Below are 22,196 nucleotides of genomic sequence, written 5' to 3' on the forward strand. Positions count from 1 at the left end.
AACCGCCCGGGTGGGCCGCGGGGATCCCCGGGCAGGCAGCGTCCCCTGGTGTTCGCGGCAGGGACTGCGGGGCGGGGTGGAAGCTAGGGGCAAGGACCGGCTGGAGGCCCGCCACACGCGCGACCCTCCTGGCCACGCCACTCCCCACCTCGACGTCTACCCTGGCGGAGAAGCTCCTGGGCGACGGGGCGGGCGGGCAGGTGGGACTCGGCCCCCCTCCCACAACCCCGCTCCCGGGCGAGCTCTTGGGCCGCGAGGCCGGGGCGGGGAGGGGCCGGGCCGGGGGCGGCCTGGCAGGAAGCGGCGCGCACCTTCCGCCGCCGGGGGAGCAGGTGGCTGCCGTGCGGGTCTGGGCCTCAGGCTTCCTGTGTGCGCGCTCGTCCGCTGCTGTTTCCCGCCGGAGCTCGTTGGGCCTCCCCGGCCCGCCCGGCCCATGGCCCAGACCCCCGACGGCATCTCCTGTGAGCTCCGAGGTAAGCGCTGGCCCTTCCCGCCTTCTTGGCCAGGAGGAAGTAGTGCAGCCCCAAAATCAGAGGCCCACCCAGCGCCCCAGAGGGCCTGGTCAGAGGTGCTCTCTTCTCCCCAGGAGGGCGGGCGCCCCAGATCCTCTCCCCTCCTTCCTCGCTGGCCGCAGATAAGCCCCAGGGCCCCAGCCTGGCACAGACTGCGGGCACCAGTGGCCTCTGTGCAAGGTCTGAAGTCACCCAGCAGGCTGCCCTTCCACAGGCGAGATCACCAGGTTCCTGTGGCCCAAAGAGGTGGAGCTGCTGCTGAAAACCTGGCTACCCGGGGAGGGTGCTGTACAAAACCATGTCCTGGTATGGGGCAGGGGACAGAGCCGGGGAGGCGGCTGTGGCCCCACAGAAAGAGCCTCTTGCTCTGCCCAGGGTATCAGACTGTCTTTCCCCAGGCACTGCTACGATGGAGAGCCTACCTGCTGCACACCACCTGCCTCCCGCTGAGGGTGAGTCCCAGGGCCTGGCCACACCCCCCGCCCTCCAGCAGCTACCTTGGCAAGGGGCTGCATCTGCAGAGTGGTCCTTCTTGGCCTTGTGGGCCCTGACTTTGCACCAACACTGGGCTCTGGGCGGCCGAAAGGAGTGGAGTCCAGGCAGGTCTGGCTCTGCCCCAGGCTGCCCAAAGGACTGGACTTCCATGAGGGTGGGGCTGGGGGCTTGGTCCCAGCTGATCTAGGCCTTTCCTAGGTGGACTGCACGTTCAGCTACCTGGAGGTCCAGGCCATGGCGCTGCAGGAGACACCCCCTCAGGTGAGACACCTAGTACCCCACCTGGGCCTAGAGCCTGGTCTTCATGCTACCACCATCACCTGCACCCATGCGTGGAGCCAAGGCCCAGTAGTCCCCCTTCCCTAGGTCACCTTTGAGCTGGAGTCCCTGCGTGAGCTGGTCCTGGAGTTTCCTGGTGTGGCCGCCCTGGAACAGCTGGCCCAGCACGTGGCTGCGGCCATCAAGAAGGTCTTCCCTTGCTCGACCCTTGGGTGAGGCCTGGCAAATTCAAGGGGCTGGCAGGGGAGGAGGGAGTGCATGAGAAGGGCTGCTTCCCATCCCAGAGGCTGGAAGTCCCTTGCCCCCTTCTCCTTAACCCCCTACCAGGAAGCTATTCCGGAGGCCCACACCTGCCTCCATGCTGGCTCGGCTGGAGAGAAGAAGCCCCTCGGAGTCCACTGACCCCTGCAGCCCCTGTGGTAAGGGTGAAGGCAGAGCCACAGGCCTTCCAGCCTGCTCCACCTCTGCCTCCCCAGACCCGCAAGCTGGGGGGGCCCCAAACTGAACAGAGCCATTCAGGTCCCAGCCACCACCTAGTCTGTGGGTCTGGTCTTCCTCCATCATTGACGTTTCGTCTCTCTCCTTTCCCCCATCGCACCCCTATCCCCTCCCCAGGTGGCTTCTTGGAGACATACGAGGCTCTGTGTGACTACAATGGCTTCCCTTTCCGAGAGGAGATTCAGTGGGTGAGGGTAGGGCCCTTTTGGAGGGCTCTGGAGACATCTGGTCCCCCATGTGTGCTGAGCCCCTCCCTGCCCCTTGTGGCCCCAAGCGAATTGTAAGCATCTCCTTCTCACCCAGGACGTGGACACCATTTACCATCGCCAGGGCTGCCGCCATTTCAGCCTGGGAGACTTCAGCCACCTTGGCAGTCGGTGTGTGGCCTGCCAGGATGGGAGAGGAGGAAGATGCCGGAGCCCATATCCCTGGGCCTCAGCTTTTCCATGGAGGGGCTGCTAGGCCTGGGACCTGGCTGGAGGGCCCTGAGCTCTGCCTCTCTTCCCACCCTCCCACCAGGGACCTGGCCTTGAGTGTGGCTGCCCTGTCCTACAACTTGTGGTTCCGGTGCCTCTCCTGTGTGGACATGAAGCTGGTGAGGGGGTGCGGGGTAAGGGCAGGGAGGGGCCAAGGGTGTGGGCCAGGGTGCAGCCCGCTGAGGGCCATGGTGCAGCCTGTGAGCTGCCGCCGTCTGCTTCTCAGAGCCTTGAGGTCTCAGAACAGATTCTGCACATGATGAGTCAGTCATCACACCTGGAGGAGCTGGTGCTGGAGACCTGTGGCCTGAGGGGGTGAGGGGAACAGGGCAGGGCTTGGAGAGGAGAGTCTGGGGGCTTGGGACTGGGGGCTATTGGCCTGGGAGGGGTTGGCAAACCAGGGGCAGAATCTCATGCCTGGGGTCTGGTCCCCAGAGACTTTGTCCGACGACTGGCCCAGGCGATGGCGGGACACTCAAGCTCTGGGCTGCGGGAGCTCAGCCTGGCGGGGAACCTGCTGGATGACCGAGGTATGGCTGAGCCTGAGGACCGCAGGGGTGGGCAGCAGAAGGAGGTGAGACCCACGTGGCTGTTCCCACCCCCCAAGGCATGGCTGCACTCAGCAGACACCTCGAGCGTTGTCCAGGAGCCCTGAGGAGACTCAGCCTCGCCCAGACAGGGTTGACACCGCGAGGTAGGCTGGATGAGGGAGGGGGTGAGGGGAGGGGGTGGGGGTCTGTCCAACTGCTGAGCGACCCCGCCCCACCACCAGGAATGAGGGCTCTGGGCCGGGCACTGGCCACCAATGCCGCCTTTGACTCCGCCCTGACCCACCTGGACCTTTCCGGGAATCCTGGGGCGCTGGGGGCCTCCGAGGACAGTGGGGTGAGTGGCTGTCTTCAGGATGGGAGCTTGGGGTTGCTCAGAAGCCCTGGGTAGGCGATCCCCGACTCTATCGCACCCCTGTCCTCCCGCCAGGGCCTCTATAGCTTCCTGAGCCGTCCTAACGTGCTGTCGTTCCTGAATCTCGCAGGCACCGACACCGCCCTGGACACTGTGAGGGGGTGCTCCGTGGGGGGATGGATGACCGGCAGGGCGGACTGGAGGGCGGGACGGGGAGGGCTCGGTCCCCCCGCGGGTGCAGCCAACAGCCTCCCCTCGCAGCTCTTCGCAGCGCTGTCCCGAGGCTGCTGCATCAGCCTTATTCACCTCGACGCTTCGAGGAACGTCTTCTCCCGCACGTAAGGGGGACCTGTCGGGGCCAGGGGAGGCTGCTGGAAGCCGCCTCCTTGCGCCCCCAGGCCCACCTTCCCACTTCCCCCAGGAAGTCCCACGCTGCGCCGGCCGCAATGCAGCTCTTCCTCAGCCGCGCGCGGACTCTGCGGCACCTGGGCCTGGCGGGCTGCAAGCTGCCGCCCGACGCGCTCAGGTCAGTGTCGGACCTGGCCACGGCCCCGCGGGAGCTCCCACCCGCCCTGGCTTTCGCCCCTCCCCGCTCCTGCTTCTGTCGCTCCCACAACCTCCCCCAGATCCTGGCTCTGCCTCCTTCGTTCGCACCCTGGAGCCCCCTGTCCCAGCTCCCGCCACCCCCTGTAACGTCCCCTCCCAGAGCCCTTTTGGATGGTCTCGCGCTCAACACGCACCTCCGCGACCTGCACCTGGACCTCAGCGCTTGCGAGGTGAGTGCCGGCCCCCAGAAGAGACCACACATAGGGAGTGGCGCTGGGAGGCGGGAGGGCAGGGCCGTGGGCCGCCTGCCCCTCCCCACTCGCGGCCTAAGTGGGTCCCACTTCCCACCTCCCATCTCCCACCTCCCACCTCCCACCTCCAGCTGCGCTCGGCCGGCGCCCAAGTGATACAAGACTTAGTGTGCGACGCAGGCGCTGTGAGCTCCCTGGATCTGGCGGATAACGGTGAGGCTGCACGAGAGCCCATCCTCGCATCATCCACTCGATTCCGAATCCCCACCCTACCCTTGCAACTTCGCCTCGTGCGTGACCCAAGTCACCCCCAGGCTTCGGCTCAGACATGGTGACTCTGGTGCTGGCCATCGGGAGAAGCCGGTCCCTGAGACATGTGGCGCTTGGAAGGAACTTCAACGTCCGGTGCAAGTGAGCCCTCACCCTACTCCTGGGCCTCCCAGACAACACCCCACCACCCCTGTCCCCCACAACTGCGGCCCCTGCCCACAGGGAGACCCTGGACGACGTCCTGCACCGGATTGTCCAGCTCATGCAGGACGACGATTGTGTGAGTTTACGGGACCTTGAAGGGTCCTCGGGCAATTAGACCCCTTTGGTCCTCCTTTCTCTTGTTCCCTCAGACCCTGTGACCTGCCCTCACTGACCCCTGACTCCAGCCATCAATGGCTTTCTCTTAACCCCAGCCTCTTCAGTCTCTGTCGGTGGCTGAGTCTCGGCTGAAGCTGGGCGCCAGCGTCCTACTCCGGGCCCTAGCCACCAATCCTAACCTGACCGCGCTGGATATCAGCGGCAACGCCATGGGGGACGCGGGCGCCAAGTTGCTGGCCAAGGCGCTGCGGGTCAACTCGAGGCTCCGGTGGGCGGGGTCAGAGGGGTGGGACCAGCGGGCAGGGGGTGCGGTGGAGAGGAGGGCACCGGGCTAAGGGGCGGGACTAAATGAGGCGGAACAAATGGAGCAGGCGGACGAGGCGAATGGACGAGGCCGAGGGTTGGGTGGGGCCATGTGCAGCTCCGTCCCCGACTGAAGCCAGGCCCGGCCCAGGTCTGTGGTCTGGGACCGGAACCACACATCTGCTCTGGGTCTGCTGGACGTGGCGCAGGCGCTGGAGCAGAACCACAGCCTGAAGGCCATGCCTCTGCCACTGAACGACATGGCCCAGGCGCAGCGCAGCCGCCCGGAACTGACAGCACGTGCAGTCCATCAGGTGGGCGTCCCCCTCTTCCCTTGCCCTTCTCTGCACTGTGGCTCCGTCCCTGGGCATTTCTCAATACCCCTTGCCCCTAGATCCAAGCCTGTCTCTTGAGGAACAACCGCGCAGACCCTGCCTCTTCTGACCACACGACCCACCTTCAGCCACTCGGTCTGGTCTCAGACCCCTCAGAGCAGGTCAGTGTCCCCTCCCCAACCACGAGAGGTAGGGCATGAGAAGACCTGTGGCATCCGGGAGCCTCCATGAGTCAGAGGGTCTGACTTTCCTGGGGCCAGGGTGCCTGAGCCCTGCTGTCCCAGACAAAGTCCCTCTCCTTGATCTGGAGGCGGCTAAACACCCCTTAAATAGCTCTCCAAATAACACCCTTGGCTGCCTAACGTTAAGCCTGTAAACAGGCTGTCCTGTTAGAGAGGAATTTTTATGTCCTCCCTCAATTTTCCCCCAATTGTAGCCCCATCTCTGACCTCACATATACATGGCTTCCCTCCCCTCTCCATTGTGTGCCCAAACCCAGCCGCTCCTTCACTGTCTTCATCTCCCTCCACTACCTTATCTGTTGGAGATGTTTCCACCTCTCCATTCCCAAATACCTCTTCTTTCCTAAGCTTCAGAGCTCAAAAGTCTTAATCCAGACATCCTGCAGGGCTTCATGCTCTGCACTTCTCCAAGTGATGTCATCGTCTCTCACAAACCCTGTTGTCTACCCTGGAGCCCAATCCCACTGGCGCCCACAGCCACCCAGTGCTGTGGACAGAGGTTGGGGCATCCTTCCAGGTCTCTCCTGGTCACACTGGAGCCCTCATAGGCCTCCTTCGTCCTGCCTCTAGACCAACCTTCAAACATGCCACTCCTTACCCCCACACCAATTATCCCTTGCTCCTCCCGGTCCCTCTTCCAAGGCTACTCACTCCCTTTTCCACCCCTCTCCCAGTCTATCCTCTGTGTGGACAGACTGAGCTTCTAAAACACAGACATGATTTACAACTCCTTTCCTTGCTATTCTGGGCACTTAGGAAGTATATATAAAGTCCTTAAAATGAACCAAAGCAACAGATAGTTCCTTCCCTCCTTGAACAGATAGGGTTCCAAAGTGGCTAGTCTAAGGTTGCCAGCTTCAGGACCTCCCTCTGTTAAAGAACCTGGGAGGAAGGCAGGCAGGATCTGGGAGACTGGGAGGGGGCTAGGCTGAGACTGATCCCCATTCCCCCCCAGGAAGTGAATGAATTGTGTCAGTCAGTGCAGGAGCATGTGGAGCTGCTGGGCTGTGGGGCTGGGCCCCAGGGTGAAGCTGCTGTGCACCAGGCCGAGGATGCCATCCAAAATGCCAACTTCTCTCTCAGCGTGAGCACTCCTCCTCTTGCTACAAGGACCCTTCCCCTCTTAGTCAGGTGTCAGCTTGCAACTGCTTTTCCTCTTTGGCCTTCAGATTCTCCCCATTCTATATGAAGCTGGAAGTTCCCCAAGCCATCACTGGCAGCTTGGGCAGAAGCTAGAGGGACTTCTGGGACAGGTGGGCGAGGTCTGCCGCCAGGACATCAAGGTGAGAGGGCACTCCTGCCCCAGCCCCACCTCCGTTTGCAGGTTTGACTCCCATCCTTTAGTTTTAACTGTGATATCCCCTGACTCGATATTCTGTTGGAGTTGGAGCCTCAAGCCAGCAGCCTGGTGTCTGGCCACATCCTCACCATGCTCTGACTGACCTTTGTCCAGGACTTCACTCAGGCCACACTGGACACAGCAAGGAGCCTCTGCCCACAGATGCTTCAGGGATCCAGCTGGAGGGAGCAGCTAGAGGGGGTCCTGGCAGGCTCGAGGGGCCTCCCGGAGCTGCTTCCAGAGCAGCTGCTGCAAGATGCCTTCACTAGGCTCAGGTAGGCTGGATGGGGCTGGGCTGGGCAAGGCTGAGCAAAGCCAGCCCATTAACCCCTGTCCTCTCCTGCCCTTAGGGACATGCGGCTATCAATCACAGGGACCTTGGCAGAGAGCATTGTGGCTCAGGCTTTGGCAGGCCTGAGTGCAGCCCGGGATCGGCTGGTGAGGGGGAGATGTGCACACACTTTTGTGCAAACACACACATGCAGTGACTTGGCCATCTCTCTTGCAGGGGCTCTGTAATGTCTTCTGGGGTCATGTAGCCCAGGGCTATTTCAGGGTCCCCTTAGCATCAGTGGGATCATGGCTGAGGCCCTACCTGCCATCTTTGTCTGCTTGGTATTGCAGGTGGAGAGTCTGGCTCAGCAGGCAACAGTGACAATGCCCCCTGCCCTACCAGCACCAGATGGAGGTGAGCCCAGCCTCCTTGAGCCTGGGGAATTGGAAGGTCTTTTCTTCCCCGAGGAGAAGGAAGAGGAGAAGAAGGTAAGTGGTTTTAGAACACGGGGCATGTCTTCCCATCTTGCTGTGGAGTATGGAAGGTGAAAGGCAGGTCTTTTGGGTTGGTGCTCACCTACCCCAGGCTGAGTTTGTGCCCTCCCCACCAGGATGACAGTCCTCTACAGAAATGGCCTGAGCTCAGCCACGGTCTTCACCTGGTCGCCTTCACTCACAGTAAGTCAGGGCCTTGGGGGAGGGAGTTTACGTGGGTGGACTGAAGCTCCATTAGACTTGGGGACCCGGGGACCTGGATGAACTCATTCAGCCTTGTCTGGGTACCCACCAGCCCATGACTGGGCCAGGCCGGGCCCCCTGTGCAACCTGCAAAGCTGGGGTCTGCTGTGGTCAGCCCGGGGCGGGACCTGGGCGGACCTGGGACAGGACACCGGCTCGGCTCGCCTCCCCGCGCCCCTTTCCCTATCCCAGGGACGCGCATGCTTGGCGGCGGCGCGGAGTCGCGCGCGCTCGGGGCCGCGCTCAGCACCACGGACAGCGGCGGCGGCGGGGGAGGGGCGGAGGGGCGGAGGGGCGGGGGGACGGGCGGCGTAGCCGGGCCCCTCCCCGCGCCCTGGGCGGGTCCCCCGCCGCCCTAGCGCCTCCGCCGCCACCTCCCCGGGCTCGGCGCTCGGTGCTCTTCTGGTGCTGTCCCCTCAGGTGCTGCTGAGGAAACGGAGCCGGAGCCCGAGCTGGCGGCTCCGGGAGAAGATGCGGAGCCGCAGGCGGGGCCGTCCGCGCGCGGCTCTCCGAGCCCTGCCGCCCCCGGGCCCCCGGCCGGCCCGCTGCCCCGCATGGACCTGCCACCGGCGGGGCAGCCCCTGCGCCATCCGACCCGGGCCCGGCCGCGGCCGCGCCGCCAGCACCACCACCGCCCGCCGCCGGGGGGCCCCCAGGTGAGCACCCTTCCCCCACTCCGGAGCGCGTGGAATTGGGTATCACGGGTGGCCCGGCCGCTCCTTATGAGTGGTAGCGGTCAAGGAGAGGGGGTGGTATGGGCCCAAGGCCACCTGGTCGTGCGGCCGCGGTCACATCCTGGCTTCTTCTTGGCCACCCCCCACCCCAGGCCATGCCTGTGCGGGACTGTGGGTGTGCGGGTTCCGTTTGGGGTGTGCCTGGGTGTGGGACTCCGCCTCGGAGCGGCCCGCGGCCTCCGTGGCTGCGCGAGAGAGGGGGTCCGTCCTCCTGCCCTCCCCCAGGGGCTGCTGAGAGATGCGGGGCAGCCGGGTAGCCAGGCCGCGGGGCCAAGCCTGCGTCTGCTGCGCGTCCGGCGGCGGCGCGTGTGGGGAGATGCGTGTGTGGGCTGCAAGCCCGCGGGGGCAGCGGGCACTGGCGGAGGGCGGGGAGGAGCCGGCTTGAGGCCCCCCAGAGGGTCTGACGCAGCAGCCGGCGCCACTGAGCCGGCAGCAGGCCGGGTGGAGTGGGGGTGGGGTGGGGGACACTGCAGGGAACTGTTCGGAGCAGAGCTGGTGGCAAGTGGTAACGGGTGACCCCGGGGGCACGTGAGGGCTAGGTTTGCTGGTGACCGGGTGGCTTGGGCGTGTAGGGATACTCTGTGAGACAAGGACGGGTGTGGGCTGGGTGTGCGGGAGCCGGCAGTGAGTGACGAGTGTGTGAAATCTGGCTTCTCTGTCCAGCAGCAGGACAGTAAGAGGCTGGTATCAGCAGCCCCTAGGGTCACCCCAGTCTGGAATCCTGGAGTTATTCAGTCTAGGCTGCGGCCAGGGGAGGGGGTAGAAGCCAGAGTTGCACTCAGCCCTGATCTCTGACCCCATGATGCCCCCCAGGTACCCCCAGCCTTGCCGCAGGAAGGGAATGGGCTCAGTGCCCGCGTGGACGAGGGCGTGGAAGAATTCTTCTCCAAAAGGCTGATCCAGCAGGATCGCCTGTGAGTGAGGGGCATCTGCTGGGGGTGGGAGAGGGTGGGATGCCTGATGGGCTTTCTCACTCACTGCTGGGTGTCCCCACAGCTGGGCCCCCGAGGAGGACCCGGCCACTGAGGGGGGCGCCACGCCTGTCCCCCGTACACTGCGAAAGAAGCTGGGCACCCTCTTTGCCTTCAAGAAGCCTCGTTCAACACGGGGTCCACGGCCTGATCTAGAGACCAGCCCTGGGGCAGCTCCCCGAACCCGAAAAACTACATTTGGCGACCTACTGCGGCCGCCAACCCGTCCCAGCCGTGGTGAGGAGCCTGGTGGGGCTGAGGGGGACACCAGCAGCCCTGACCCTGCCCGCAGGAGCCGACCTCGCTACACAAGAGACAGCAAGGCCTACTCGATGATACTGCTGCCTGCTGAGGAGGAGGCAATGCTGGGTGCCAGACCCGACAAGGTGAGGCTTGCTGATGGGGGAGATGAGGGCGCTTCTGGGACCCAGGGCATGGACTGTCTCCAACTCGAGCATCTCTGTCCCTAGCGGCGGCCCCTGGAGCGGGGAGAAACAGAGCTGGCTCCATCCTTTGAACAGCGGGTACAAGTAATGCTGCAGAGGATAGGCGTCAGCCGAGGCAGTGGGGGCGCCGAAGGCAAGAGGAAGCAAGTGAGTTGAGGGGACCTGAGCATGAAGTGAGAGGGCAGGTGGCATGCTGTGGGTGATATATGTGACCAAGATGGAGGAGGTCTAATTGTCAGTTCTACTCCATCCTCCTCAAAATAGTTACAGATTCGACCTTTCTTCCCTCTTGGCTTTGACCCAGGCACAGGACACCAGCATCTCCTCTTTGGACCTGAGAAAGTCTTTTCTCTGCAGGTCTAATAGAAATCTGAGGCCTGGGCCAGGCACCATGGCTCACACCTGTAATCCCGACACTTCGGGAGGCTGAGGCAGGTGGATTACCTGAGGTCAGGAGTTGAGAGACCAACCTGGCCAACATGCTGAAACCCTGTCTCTACTAAAAATACAAAAATTAGCCGGGTGTGGTGGTGGGCACCTGTAGTCCCAGCTACTTGGGAAGGTGAGGCACGAGAATTGCTTGAACCTGGGAGACAGGTTGCAGTGAGCCTAGATCGCGCCACTGCACACTAGCCTGGACAACAAGAGTGAGACTCACCTCAAAAAAAGAAAAAGAAAAAAATCTGACCTTGTCACCTGTACTTAAAATAGCAAGTCCTCCAGGGGCTTCCTCTCAAGACACTGTTTAGACTCCACAACCTGCTTCAGGGCCCTCTGGGGTCTTGGCCCTGGCCACCTTAAAACCTCACTGCTGGGTGCAAATTGCACCCTCCCCTGGGTGCAAATTGGAGCCTCCACACACATCCCGGGTGGTCTGGATGTCCTCCCTGCCTCGCTTCCAGTCTCTAATTGTGGGTTATGCCAGGTCCCTCCTCAGCCATCCCTGCAGTGCCCATGGCTCTTCCCTGACTCTCCTCTGTGGCCACCCTGCTAATATCACTCTCATCACAGTCCCAAAGAATCCCAGCCCTCCATACCATCCATTCAATATCTTAAAATACAAAAAACAAAAACAAACAAACAAAAAAACATGAAGTTGTTGGCCTGAATTTAGAAACATTCAAGTGTGCGAAGAGTTCTTCTTTTTTTTTTTTTTTTTTTTTGAGACGGAGTCTCGCTCTGTCACCCAGGCTGGAGTGCAGTGGCGCAATCTCGGCTCACTGCAAGCTCCGCCTCCCGGGCTCGCACGCCATTCTCCTGCCTCAGCCTCTCCGAGTAGCTGGGACTACAGGCGCCCGCCACCACGCCCGGCTAATTTTTTGTATTTTTAGTAGAGACGGGGTTTCACCGTGGTCTCGATCTCCTGACCTCGTGATCCGCCCGCCTCGGCCTCCCAAAGTGCTGGGATTACAAGCGTGAGCCACCGCGCCCGGCCTAAGTGTGCGAAGAGTTCTAAGAGGGCTGTACTGGCTTTGCCATGTTCTTGTCCAGCCCATGGTGGGCATTCAGTGGCAGGATTATAAGAACAAGAACGAACAGAAGGCTAGGGTGTGGGGAGGGGGCAGGGCTGGAATCTGATTGCCCTGTTTCTTGCAGAGCAAAGACGGTGAGATCAAGAAAGCTGGCTCAGATGGTAAGTGGGACCCTGGGGTGTGGCAGTACATTTGCCAGGGGGTGTCCTTACAGACAGCCCCCAAAACACTTGCTCTCCTTGGGGAGGAAGGGGAGAGGCCAGGTTTTTCTTCCCCTCACCTCCAAGGTCTGGGACCTGAGTCCCCAGCTCCGCCTTGCAGGTGACATTATGGACAGTTCCACGGAGGCCCCTCCCATCTCGATCAAGTCCCGCACCCACTCTGTGTCTGCTGGTGAGTGAGGGCCACTGTGTGTGTTGGTAGGGGGAGCAGGGACAGGCAGGAGTTGGGTCAGACCGTTGTTCAGACCTATCTCCAAGGCCTGACCAGGTCTTGGCTGACACCCTTCTCCCCGCAGACCCCTCCTGCAGACCTGGCCCAGGAAACCAGGGGCCCGAGTCTGCCACCTGGAAGACACTGGGGCAGCAGTTGAATGCAGAGCTCAGGAGCCGTGGTTGGGGCCAACAGGATGGTCCAGGCCCTCCCTCCCCTGGTCAAAGCCCAAGTCCCTGCAGAACCAGCCCCTCACCAGACAGCCTGGGCCTCCCAGAGGACCCTTGCTTGGGCCCCAGGAATGAAGGTAGGCAGGCACCTGATTCCCCACCCCAATCCTGGCCTCGGGGCTGGAGGAGTTCCTGCTGGGAACTCAGCTCCTCTAAGGACCCTGAGGGTGGGAGGCAAGGGCTGGAGTGGGGGCAGCTGTTGGAATACCCAATTCCCTGGCCTCCCTCAGATGGCCAGCTGAGGCCGAGGCCTCTCTCGGCAGGGCGGCGAGCAGTGTCTGTGCATGAGGACCAGCTCCAGGCCCCTGCTGGTGAGGGGAGACACCTCCACGTATGCTTGAATGCAGGAGATGTGGGAGGGTGGGCTTCTGGGGCTCCCTTCATGGCTTTGGTCCTTGGAGGGAGCCACCAGTGTGTGAGGGCTCAAGAAATCAGGGAGCCAGAAGACCAGGTGCAAGGGTTTGACAAGCCCTTCCAACTGGCACTGGCTCCACTTCCCGAAGAGCAGCCTCTGCCAGGGGTGAAGACGCAGGGATGGGGGATGCTCTGAAGGCAGCAGTGTGTGTGAGTGCATGCTTACATGCACTGGAGGTGGAAGAGGGGCAGGGGATTGACAGACCCCAAGCCTTAGCAACCCACCCCAAGCCTTTCTGTGTCCCTTAGAACGGCCCCTGCGGCTGCAGCGCTCCCCCGTCCTCAAACGCAGGCCAAAACTCGAGGCACCTCCATCCCCAAGCCTAGGTAAGAGGGGGTCCAGGCCAGCTGGGAAGGTGGCAGGACTGCTTAGCCCAGCCCTGACCCTTCCTCTCTCTCCCTCCCTCCCTCCCCTCACAGGATCTGGCCTTGGAACCGAGCCTCTGCCCCCACAGCCCACAGAGCCCTCCAGCCCTGAGTGGAGCCCACCCTCCCCAGCCACAGACCAAAGAGGCGGCGGCCCCAATCCCTGATCCTCTCCTCTCCTGCCGCATGAGATTATTTTATTAAAAAACTCAAAGGAAGCAGAGTGTGGAGCGGTATCTGTCCTGTCTGACCTCTCACATCGGAGTTGGCTCAGACTCTGGCTGTGGATCCATCAGAAAGTGCAAGGCCCAGGCCATGAGCTGGGGAGGAAGCCTGGAAAGAAACCATGGCTGCAGGTCAATGGAGCCTGGGACTAGTGACCAAGAGTGGGGGCAGACCCAGGCACTCACCTGGCAGCTTGGACCCGAGCACAGAGGGACGTGCAGGGTGGCTCATACTCATACTGGAAGGCAGAACCATCACGATGCTTCTTTGGGGGTTCCTGAAAGGGGTATGGTGTCTGGGGGAAGAGCTAACAAGGACCCCAACCCCATCCAAGTCTACCCATGCTCCCTCCCAGTTCTACCTCAGGCCTTCCTTGTTCTACCCTCCAGCTGTAGAGGGGCTATGCTCACCCAGACAGAGCAGGGCTCCTGGGCTCCCTTGGTAGCTCTGGTCCTGGGAAAAGGCAGCCGATTCTTGCAGGGCAACCCTACAAACTCCTTGAACTCCAGGCTAGGTTTCTGGGGCCTGGTCACAAGAGCCTGGTGTGGACTGGGGACATGGCTACGGGGTGAGAGACTGGGAGTGCAGCTCTGGAGTGGGGAGCTGGGGGTACGACTGGAGTGTGGGGACCTGGGGGTCAGAGGGGCAGGGGCTGAGCAGATGGCTGGTGGGGGCTGGGAGCTGCTCCTCTGCCCTGGGTCTGGAGCAGCCAAGGACAGGGCAGGCAGAAGGCTGATGCTGGTACCACTTTCCTCGGATGACATGTGGCCGGGTAAGGCCGGGGTTCCTGAGGAGGAGGGGACTTACTGTAGGCACAGCCCTCTCCGCTCAGGGCAGCTGAGTGGCCTGCGAGCTCAGACAGGACTGCAGGGACCGTGTTCATCCCCCGCCCGCCGTGCACCTTTCACAGCATCCTGTGCAGCCCGGGAACCTGACTGACAGACGGCAGTGAGTGCCTGTGACCTATGCATCACCTCACCTGAGGAACTGGGTGAGGAAGGAGGAGAGGCTATGAGAGTCAGAGATAGGTCCTGCAGAGCCGGGTCTGGTGGGGGCAGCTCAGGGCCTGGGGGGTTCAGGAAGTCTTATCAGCACTGTGGACCTGGGCCCCAGGTATCCCCCCAACCTCTCCAGTCCCCCTTACCCTGTGTCCTCTGACAGGGGCCTAGAGAGCTCAGAATTAGCTGGTCATTCTCAGAGATGCACAGCATTGAGCTGGGGACAGTGTACACAGCTTCTCCCTGTGGGACATGAACTCTGTAGGACAGGCCCGTTTACTCTCATGTCCTGTGGGACATGACCCTTGCCCAACTCCTCACCCTGACATCTCCCAAGAAAATCCCCAGACTGACCGTGGCCTTGCATCGTGAGGCAGCCCAGTGGGTGACGGGGGGTGCTGTGCAAGGGCCCTCCAGTGTCAGGCAGCTTTCAGCCAGGCACACGAGTGCTCCCTGATGCTCCTGGTCCTCCCGCATTTCATCCAGAAGCTGGGACAGTGATAGGCCTGGGGACAGGGGACCATGGGATGAGTCAAGGCTTAAAGGGGAGGACCGGGAGGGTGAGGGGGAAGAGAGCTTATTGAGGAAGCAGAAGGTTAAGGCTGGAGAGGTCACTGCACAGGGTGTTAGGATCACTGGTCAAGCCCTACAGTACCTGCATTGGACGAGGTGGACTCTGAAAGGTGCTCCCTACAGGAAGAGAGTGGCCAGGACTCAGGAACCATGCTGAGGCCTGTCTACCTAGATACACCATCCCCTCACCAAACCACACGTGGCCCCCGAGCCCAACCCCAGACTCACTCAAGGCAGTCATAGAGCTTTTTCTGAACATCTAAGTCTTGGTTGCTAAGAAAAAGAGAAGGGTAGTTAATGAAGGCCCAAGCCCTCCTACCCCAAAGGCGTCTGCCAGCGCCGGCCAGACGCTGGGGTGGGGAGAGCTGCTGGGGTGGAGAGAGCTGCTGGAGGGCGGAAGCATTACTTACCAACCAGGCACCCGTAGCCGGGGCTGCTCTGTGGGCAGCAGGCTGAAGCGGTCCACCTGGAGATAGAACTCTGCGGGCTGGAAGAGTTCGGGGGGAAGGGGAGGTCTCAGGAATCGTCACGAAGAGTCACGCCCGGTAACCCTCCCAAGGCAGTCTCACCACTCACCGCGCCGCCCTCAGCGACCTGGACATGGACTCCGCAGTCCTGCAGCAGCAGCAGCCGGCCCTCTGTCCCGCGGAAGCCGAACTCCTTCTCCTCCCTGCGGCGAGCAGGACCCTCACTGCCGGGCCCACCGGAACACAAGGCCCGCCCACCTCGCGCTCTCCTGCCGGACTCCGACCTCCGGAGCCGCGCGGGGCCTCTCACCAGTCCGAGGTGTCCAGGGCCTCCCGCGTCACCAGGCATCGGACACTGTGGGTCCCGTCAGACACAAGCAGCGTGGCGCCGACGTCGGACGTATCAGGGGCGTGGGATGGGCCCGCGGCCGCGGCCTCCTGTAGTACCTGACGGCGGCGAGCGGCGTCAATCCCACCACCCCGGACCTCCGCCTCGGTCTCCGGGCCCTGAGTGGGGGCTCACCTCGAGCAGCTGCCCGGCTCGTGGACTGGAGAGTGTCTCTGACCCCAGAATCAGCTCCCGAATCCAAGGCCGTAGGACCAGCCTCCCCGAACCTGCCATTCCTACGGCTGCACCTAGCGGAGGCAACGGGCCCGGGTTTCCCGCGGGCGCCCAGGCCCCGCCTTTCCTCGGAAGAGGAAGCTCCTTCGGCTGGGCGGGGCCGGAGGAGGAGGTCCCGCCCACGTGCACCCCGCGCCTGCGCACTAGGGCGTCCTGCTCGGGAGGCTGTGTGCAGACTCCCGCTGGTCCACCCCGCTGGTCCACGAGATGCTGGCCCGTTTACTCTCATCGCGGCGTCACTCTGACAGCAGCCCGGCATTTGGGCCGTTCGTCAAGATTCCTGTGGTACCGGTAGGGAACAGAACAAGGGCTGGTCCGGTCCCTGGAGAGGGTTCCAGGGCCGGAGGCTGCGGCCGAGTACCGTCCGAGCGCGTTGACTCGAAACCATTTCAGCACCGTGTGACCCCCGAGCGGTTCAGCACATATTTATTATGACTCAATTTCCTCATCTACACAATGCATGGTCTTGTAAGGCCAGTGGAAATAAGAGCACACACACAGCGCCCAATAAATGGTACTTCCTTCGCCCTCCCCTCGGATTGGCCGAGCCCTCCTCCCCAGACTCCGGGGGCGCGCGGACCTCAGCGTGATGACGCAAGAGCGGAGGACGGCTCCTCTCCACCCACGGCTCCGTTTCCTAGGAAACGTGGACTCCGCGTTCCACTCTGCGACGCTGCCCCCCTGACGTCACGCTCCGGATGGGAAGGCGGGGCGTGTGCTACCGCCAGGGGCGGGGCGGCGCGGGCGGGCCGGCCGGGCTGTGCACCTGCGCCTCGGCGGGCCGCCTGGGGCACCGTCCCCGGCCCGCCCGGCCCCGCCATGGCCCGGCCGCAGAGGACTCCAGCGCGCAGTCCCGATAGCATCGTTGAGGTGAAGAGCAAAGTAAGGGCTCCTCCGGCCTCGGCCCTAGGCGCTCCCAATTCCCTCTTTCTCCCCTTCCCAGCTCCTTGGTCCCCGCCACCTCTTCCCTCTATCCTCCAAGTCCCATTCTGCTTTTCTGCTCGCCTTCCCCCATCCATCTTCCTTCCTCCACTGCTGGTCTCCAGATCTGTCTGTGGCCTGAGTACCTGGAGGGCGGTAAGAAGACCTTGGACAGCGTCCCTGGTACTGGAGCTGAGGTCTGGGCTTAAGGCTGCCGCTTTTGCGGCAGCCGTATCTTTCCCATCCCTGCCAGCCTGCGGTGAGAAAGGGGCGCAGGCTGTCCTGACGACTCCTCTCCCCCAACCCCGACTTCCAGTTTGACGCCGAGTTCCGACGCTTCGCGCTGCCCCGGGCTTCGGTGAGCGGCTTCCAGGAGTTCTCGCGGTTGCTGCGGGCGGTGCACCAGATCCCGGGCCTGGACGTGCTACTTGGCTATACGGATGCTCACGGAGACCTGCTGCCCCTCACCAACGACGACAGCCTGCACCAGGCCCTGGCCAGCGGGCCCCCGCCACTGCGCCTACTGGTGCAGAAGCGGGGTGAGGAGGGGTACAGTGGGCAGCCTCTGTGGGGTAAGGTGTCTGTGGGGCAGGTCTACAAGGGTTAGTCCATGCCCAGGGTACCCAAGTGTCACCCTCTGCAGTCCCTGCCCTTGGCTTGACCTCCAAGTGGTAGGAAATAGCTACAGTGCCCCCTGTAAAGAGCCCAAGTCGGGGAGCAGGTCTCTGATCTCAATATCCCCCCTCTTCTGCAGCAGAAGCTGACTCCAGTGGCCTGGCTTTTGCCACCAACTCTCTGCAGCGGCGCAAGAAAGGGCTCCTGCTGCGGCCAGTGGCACCCCTGCGCACCCGGCCACCCTTGCTAATCAGCCTGCCCCAAGATTTCCGCCAGGTTTCCTCAGTTATAGATGTGGACCTACTGCCTGAGACCCACCGACGGGTGCGGCTGCACAAGCATGGTTCAGACCGCCCCCTGGGCTTCTACATCCGAGATGGCATGAGCGTGCGTGTGGCTCCCCAGGGCCTGGAGCGGGTTCCAGGAATCTTCATCTCCCGCCTGGTACGTGGGGGTCTGGCTGAGAGTACAGGGCTGCTGGCGGTCAGTGATGAAATTCTCGAGGTCAATGGCATTGAAGTAGCCGGGAAGACCTTGGACCAAGTGACGGACATGATGGTTGCCAACAGCCATAATCTCATTGTCACTGTCAAGCCCGCCAACCAGCGCAATAACGTGGTGCGAGGGGCATCTGGGCGTTTGACAGGTCCTCCCTCTGCAGGGCCTGGGCCTGCTGAGCCTGATAGTGACGATGACAGCAGTGACCTGGTCATTGAGAACCGCCAGCCTCCCAGTTCCAATGGGCTGTCTCAGGGGCCCCCGTGCTGGGACCTGCACCCTGGCTGCCGACGTCCTGGTACCCGCAGCTCTCTGCCCTCCCTGGATGACCAGGAGCAGGCCAGTTCTGGCTGGGGGAGTCACATTCGAGGAGATGGTAGTGGCTTCAGCCTCTGACAGAATGCAGCCCCATGCCGCTCCACACTGCTGGGACATGGCAGGGACTTCACAGTGGGGGTTTTTAGCTGGCTCACAGGGCTCCCTCTGGCTGGGGAACATTAAAGGTTTTCTACAAATACAGTCATGGTCCTTCTGTGTCCCAGTCCCAGCCTCCTCCCTGGTCCCACCAGCTTGCCTTCTGCTCTGGACTAAGGCAAGAGTGACAATGGGGAGAACTTCCTGCAATCAAGCAGCAGGAGGGCCACCAGGCTTGGCATTTTTAGGGTAAGAAAAGCTCTTATGGAAACAAATCCTGTGTACAAAATGTTTAATTTTGACAAAGCGGTTAAAAAGCTGGGGTGGCCCTTCTGCAGCCACTGGTGGCTGGGAAGAGTGCTCTAGGAACACTGGCCACCCCCCTGCTCCTGTCTTCAGACCTCTGCTCTGGGATTGGGTCCAACCCTGTCCTTTGCAGCCATGTGACGATCCTCAGCATGGAGCTCCTTGCCACTGTCCCCCAGAGGGGCTCAGGCGTCCATCTTCACGAAGACTTTGGGCCGAGAAAAGATCTTGATGGCCTCCTCTACCTGCACCAGCTTCCGGTCCAGCTCAGCACGGTGGCTCTGGGCTCTCAGTGAGTCTGCCCCAGCAGGCAGCAGTACCAGCTCACGCAGCAGCTGGCTCTGGCCTACAGGGGGCCCGGGAACAGTGAGAACAGTGAGTGTTGGGCAGAGGTGCCCGGTCCCCAGTGGGGTCCCCCTCCAGCCTCCCTGCCCAGGTACTCACTCTGGAGCAGCTTGGTCAGTGTTTCCAGCCGCTGGTTCTCAGGCATGCGCGTGTGGCCCGGGGGCATGGCAGGGTCCGGCTGGCTCTGCTTGTGGGCCTCGGCCTCCCGCCGCCACAGGTCCCTGCGCTCCAACAAGCTGTGGGTACACAGGCTCAGGGTTGATGACCCCAGGGCAGAGGTTGGTTCCCACCCTCCACAGGTGTCCCTCACCCTGAGTGTCAGGCAGTGAGACCTACTAATGCGGCACATGGCCCTTCTGTGTGGCATTGTAGTGCTCCTGGGCTTGCCGCTGTTGCTCTAGCACTTGCGCCAGGACCTGCAGTGAGCGGGAATGCCTCCGGGGGGCTCTCTTGGCAGCTCGTGCATTGTGACGAATGAAGTCCACCCCCAGGCCTGGCTCCTGCAGGACACAGCAAGCGTGGGTGGGGGCAGACAGCATTATGTTGTGTCCCCAAACCCCCCACACACACCAGGAGCCCTGCCCAACCACTATCCAGCCCCCACACATCCTCTCACCTTAGCTTCGGGACCTGGTGGGGTTGGCTGGGGACTAGGTACACGGGGTGGTGGGAGGCCAGGGCCGCAGCGGGAGTGCGCCCTCAGGAAGTGGGCAGGCTGTGTCCCAAAGGCAGGGCCAGGCTCCTGGAGGACAGGGCACAGCAGAGAGAGCAGGCAGGCTGAGGTCTGGGGCTCAAGCCGCAAGACCCTGGCCATCTTGGCCCTTCTGACCTTTTCATCCATGTCCCTCGGGCCCTCTTCCCTCTTCAAGGGACACTTGTCCTCATCAGCACACAAATATGTGACTATGTCAGATTTTTAAGAAAACAACAAACCATCTCTCCTTCCACCTCAGTACTGGCCCAGCTACCACTCTCTTTCCTCCTTCCTAGCCAAGCTTCCTGGCTCTAGCCCCACAAGGCTCCTAACGGCTGGCCTCCAAGTCCTCAAATCCAGGCGGTCAATTCCTTGGTCTCGTTGTCCTCAACCTGATCGTCAATAACTCCTAGGTCTCACTCCTGAGATCCAGGCCTGAATTTCCATCTGCTTCCTGGACACACTCCCACCCCCTGAGAACCCCACAGATGCTTCAGCCACGACACATTTGTGTGACCTTGCCTTTCCTCTTACTCCTGCTCCTCCTGCTGAGTCCCTGGATTGAAGGATGGTGCTGCTCTCTACCTGAGACAGAGCCCCCCATCATACCCCTGCCCTTCCCACTGTCCTCAGAAATAAGGGCTGAAAAGTGGCTTTTGTGGCCCCTGATGTGGGTCCAGCTGACTTCTTGGCCTAACTTCATGCCCTTCTTTCCTCACAGTGAACTATACTCTAGCATCACCACTGCTGCGTGCCCTGTGGTCTGTGAGGTTCCATCTTTTGGGAATGTTCTCTTCTGCTGTCCCCTTGACTAATTGCTACTTGCCCCTCAGGATCAGCCCTGCCATCACTACTTCTGAGAAGCCCCCCAGCCTCGTCCTGCAGCAGAGCCAGGGTCTCTTAGTCCTCTGTTACCTCTGTGACTTCCCTTCCTCCCCAGAACTCAGATCAGGGTATAGTTGTCTGTTGGCCAACAAAATGGGTAATACTTCTGGCTCCCTGAAGCAGGTACCTGGAGCTGAGCCTTGACCCGGGACTCCACCTTGTCGTACTTGGGCGAGCGCCACAGAGCTTTCAGGGGCCTGGGCTGGCCCTGCTCCCGGCTGCGCTCCTGTTCTCTGAAGCGCTTCTGAATCTCCCTGATCCGCCTCAGGTTCTCCTTCTCATGGTCTTTAGGGTCCTTCCCTGGAGAAAAGATGCCACCAGGCTCTGCCCTACATAGGGCCCACACAATCCAACTTCCACTAGTTCACACACAGGCCTGCCCCCTGCCTCCTACAGAAAGAGCTCCCTGACCTCTCCAACTACCTTAGACCCTACACACACTCTCCCTCATCACCGTGTTCCCTTCCTCACGTAGTGAGTATTTCAGGATGATTTTCTCCATTATTATTATTATTATTTGAGACAGGGTCTCACTCTGTCACCCAGGCTGGAGTATAGTGGCATGATCATAGCTCACTGCAGCCTCAACCTCCCCGGCTCAAGTGATCCTCCCACCTCAGCCTGCCGAGTAGCTGGGATTACAGACACACTCCACCATGCCAGGCTAATTTTTGTATTTTTTGTAGAGATGGGGTTTCACCATGTTGGCCAGGATGGTCTTCAACTCCTGGGCTCAAGTGATCTGCCCGCCTGGGCCTCCCAAAGTGCTGGGATTCCAGGAGTGAGCCACTGCGCCCAGGTGATTTTCTCCATTATTATAGTGAAGTACACCATTGAAGTACACTATAGATCATCTCACACATGACATTCATCTCTTGTTCTTTGTCTCCCACCTTGACTCAGTGATGGCTCATGCTTATCTTCAACCCTGTGTTCCAGCACCTATATGGCCTGGCACACAGTAGGCACTCAACAAACAAATTTAATGGGTAATAAATGCATAAAGCAGAGCTAGGGCTTCGTGGGAACTACCTCATTCAGTTCACCTCCTTCGAGAAGGTAGCACATTTCTCCCCCTTATAGTTGGGGAAACTGAGACTCAAGAGACGCAAAGCCTGGGCCCAGGTCAGGGTGGAAAGAGCAGCTGCTATTGATCTCTTTCCACCCCGCACTGCCTCTCTGCCCCTTCTTCCATTCCTGGGACTTACTCTTGAGAGAGGCCCCAGGACCTAGGGAGATCCCCTCGAGTTGCAATAGCACGTCCCCGACGCCGCGCTGGCCGCGCTCCAGGATCTCTCCAGCACCAGGACCGATGCAGGGGCCACGGGGAGCGGTGGTGTCCAGGGCCCGGTCCGAGGTCAGCAAGTCCAGCTTCAGCGCGTTTCCCTCGAGGCGCCCTTGAGCTGTGGCGCGGAGCCGGGCGGAGTCCGGGGCTCAGAGGTGGAGCCAAGGCCGACCCCTGAGCCTCGCACCACCGCGGAGCCCCCGGACTCACCCGAGGCCGGTCGCCGGTAGTAGTCAGGGCAGAGCGTCGGGTCTGGGGGGATGGGCCCCGAGATGCGGGACGGGCCCTCGCACATGCCGCCAGCGCCGCCCAGCAACGGTGCCCCGAGGCCTTCAGGGCTGTTTACCTCCCTCCTCGGGCCCCCTTCCCCAACCCCGGGCCTCCTCCCTCGCCCGGGACCCTAACCCTGGCGTGCCCGCCACTCCCGGGCCCCTGCCGGTCTCCGCCCGGGCGCCGGCCTCGCTCGCCGCCTCCGCGACCTCTGCTCCCAGCCCACTTCTCG

At 61.8% G+C, this 22,196-nt stretch overlaps 4 protein-coding genes across 14 annotated transcripts; 2 read left to right on the forward strand and 2 right to left on the reverse strand.

Annotated features, from left to right (window-relative positions):
* The first annotated feature begins 329 nt into the window (after nt 1-329).
* CARMIL2 (capping protein regulator and myosin 1 linker 2) lies at nt 330-13,094 on the forward strand. 5 transcript variants are annotated; one of them, XM_032157668.2, is made up of 39 exons: nt 393-473; nt 727-818; nt 911-964; nt 1,206-1,268; nt 1,374-1,498; nt 1,614-1,705; nt 1,902-1,972; nt 2,088-2,161; nt 2,304-2,379; nt 2,487-2,575; nt 2,696-2,790; nt 2,868-2,954; nt 3,033-3,145; nt 3,239-3,316; nt 3,425-3,501; nt 3,585-3,689; nt 3,870-3,939; nt 4,092-4,173; nt 4,275-4,371; nt 4,453-4,510; nt 4,647-4,819; nt 5,006-5,168; nt 5,249-5,350; nt 6,387-6,515; nt 6,601-6,714; nt 6,885-7,045; nt 7,121-7,208; nt 7,395-7,532; nt 7,655-7,721; nt 8,202-8,437; nt 9,329-9,429; nt 9,512-9,872; nt 9,957-10,079; nt 11,529-11,565; nt 11,726-11,797; nt 11,922-12,143; nt 12,297-12,377; nt 12,730-12,807; nt 12,901-13,094. In XM_032157668.2, exons 1-39 carry the CDS (start codon nt 434-436, stop codon nt 13,011-13,013), a joined length of 4,197 nt encoding a protein of 1,398 aa, XP_032013559.1. In that variant the 5' UTR covers nt 393-433; the 3' UTR covers nt 13,014-13,094. The 5 variants fall into 5 exon arrangements, with proteins under 5 accessions (XP_032013558.1, XP_032013561.1, XP_058297101.1 ...); XM_058441117.1 differs by having other exon boundaries at nt 12,330-12,377; XM_032157667.2 differs by having other exon boundaries at nt 330-473; nt 3,239-3,501.
* ACD (ACD shelterin complex subunit and telomerase recruitment factor) lies at nt 13,024-15,904 on the reverse strand. Of its 3 annotated transcripts, none has more exons than XM_032157673.2 (12): nt 15,633-15,904; nt 15,420-15,556; nt 15,219-15,312; nt 15,053-15,129; nt 14,871-14,915; nt 14,725-14,759; nt 14,424-14,575; nt 14,216-14,312; nt 14,051-14,137; nt 13,482-13,858; nt 13,257-13,348; nt 13,024-13,179 (listed from the first exon to the last, which is right to left on the reverse strand). In XM_032157673.2, exons 1-12 carry the CDS (start codon nt 15,729-15,731, stop codon nt 13,101-13,103), a joined length of 1,371 nt encoding a protein of 456 aa, XP_032013564.1. In that variant the 5' UTR covers nt 15,732-15,904; the 3' UTR covers nt 13,024-13,100. The 3 variants fall into 3 exon arrangements, with proteins under 3 accessions (XP_032013564.1, XP_032013562.1, XP_032013563.1); XM_032157671.2 differs by having other exon boundaries at nt 15,237-15,312; nt 15,633-15,810; XM_032157672.2 differs by lacking the exon at nt 14,051-14,137 and having other exon boundaries at nt 15,633-15,812.
* Nucleotides 15,905-16,446: 542 nt separating this feature from the next.
* PARD6A (par-6 family cell polarity regulator alpha) lies at nt 16,447-18,284 on the forward strand. Of its 5 annotated transcripts, none has more exons than XM_032157675.2 (4): nt 16,447-16,613; nt 16,778-16,849; nt 16,969-17,191; nt 17,407-18,284. In XM_032157675.2, exons 1-4 carry the CDS (start codon nt 16,551-16,553, stop codon nt 18,159-18,161), a joined length of 1,113 nt encoding a protein of 370 aa, XP_032013566.2. In that variant the 5' UTR covers nt 16,447-16,550; the 3' UTR covers nt 18,162-18,284. The 5 variants fall into 5 exon arrangements, with proteins under 5 accessions (XP_032013566.2, XP_032013571.2, XP_058297102.1 ...); XM_032157676.2 differs by having other exon boundaries at nt 16,448-16,613; nt 17,410-18,284; XM_032157680.2 differs by lacking the exon at nt 16,778-16,849.
* Nucleotides 18,285-18,435: 151 nt separating this feature from the next.
* On the reverse strand, nt 18,436-22,034 carry ENKD1 (enkurin domain containing 1). Its single transcript, XM_032157684.2, has 7 exons — nt 21,905-22,034; nt 21,618-21,812; nt 20,537-20,709; nt 19,447-19,572; nt 19,167-19,330; nt 18,930-19,066; nt 18,436-18,831 (listed from the first exon to the last, which is right to left on the reverse strand). The coding sequence occupies exons 1-7, from the start codon at nt 21,987-21,989 to the stop codon at nt 18,671-18,673; spliced, it is 1,041 nt and encodes a 346-aa protein (XP_032013575.1). The 5' UTR covers nt 21,990-22,034; the 3' UTR covers nt 18,436-18,670.
* Between the last annotated feature and the right edge of the window lie 162 nt (nt 22,035-22,196).

The sequence above is a fragment of the Hylobates moloch genome, unplaced genomic scaffold (assembly GCF_009828535.3).
Source record: "Hylobates moloch isolate HMO894 unplaced genomic scaffold, HMol_V3 SCAFFOLD_6, whole genome shotgun sequence".
Taxonomy (NCBI): Eukaryota; Metazoa; Chordata; class Mammalia; order Primates; family Hylobatidae; genus Hylobates; species Hylobates moloch.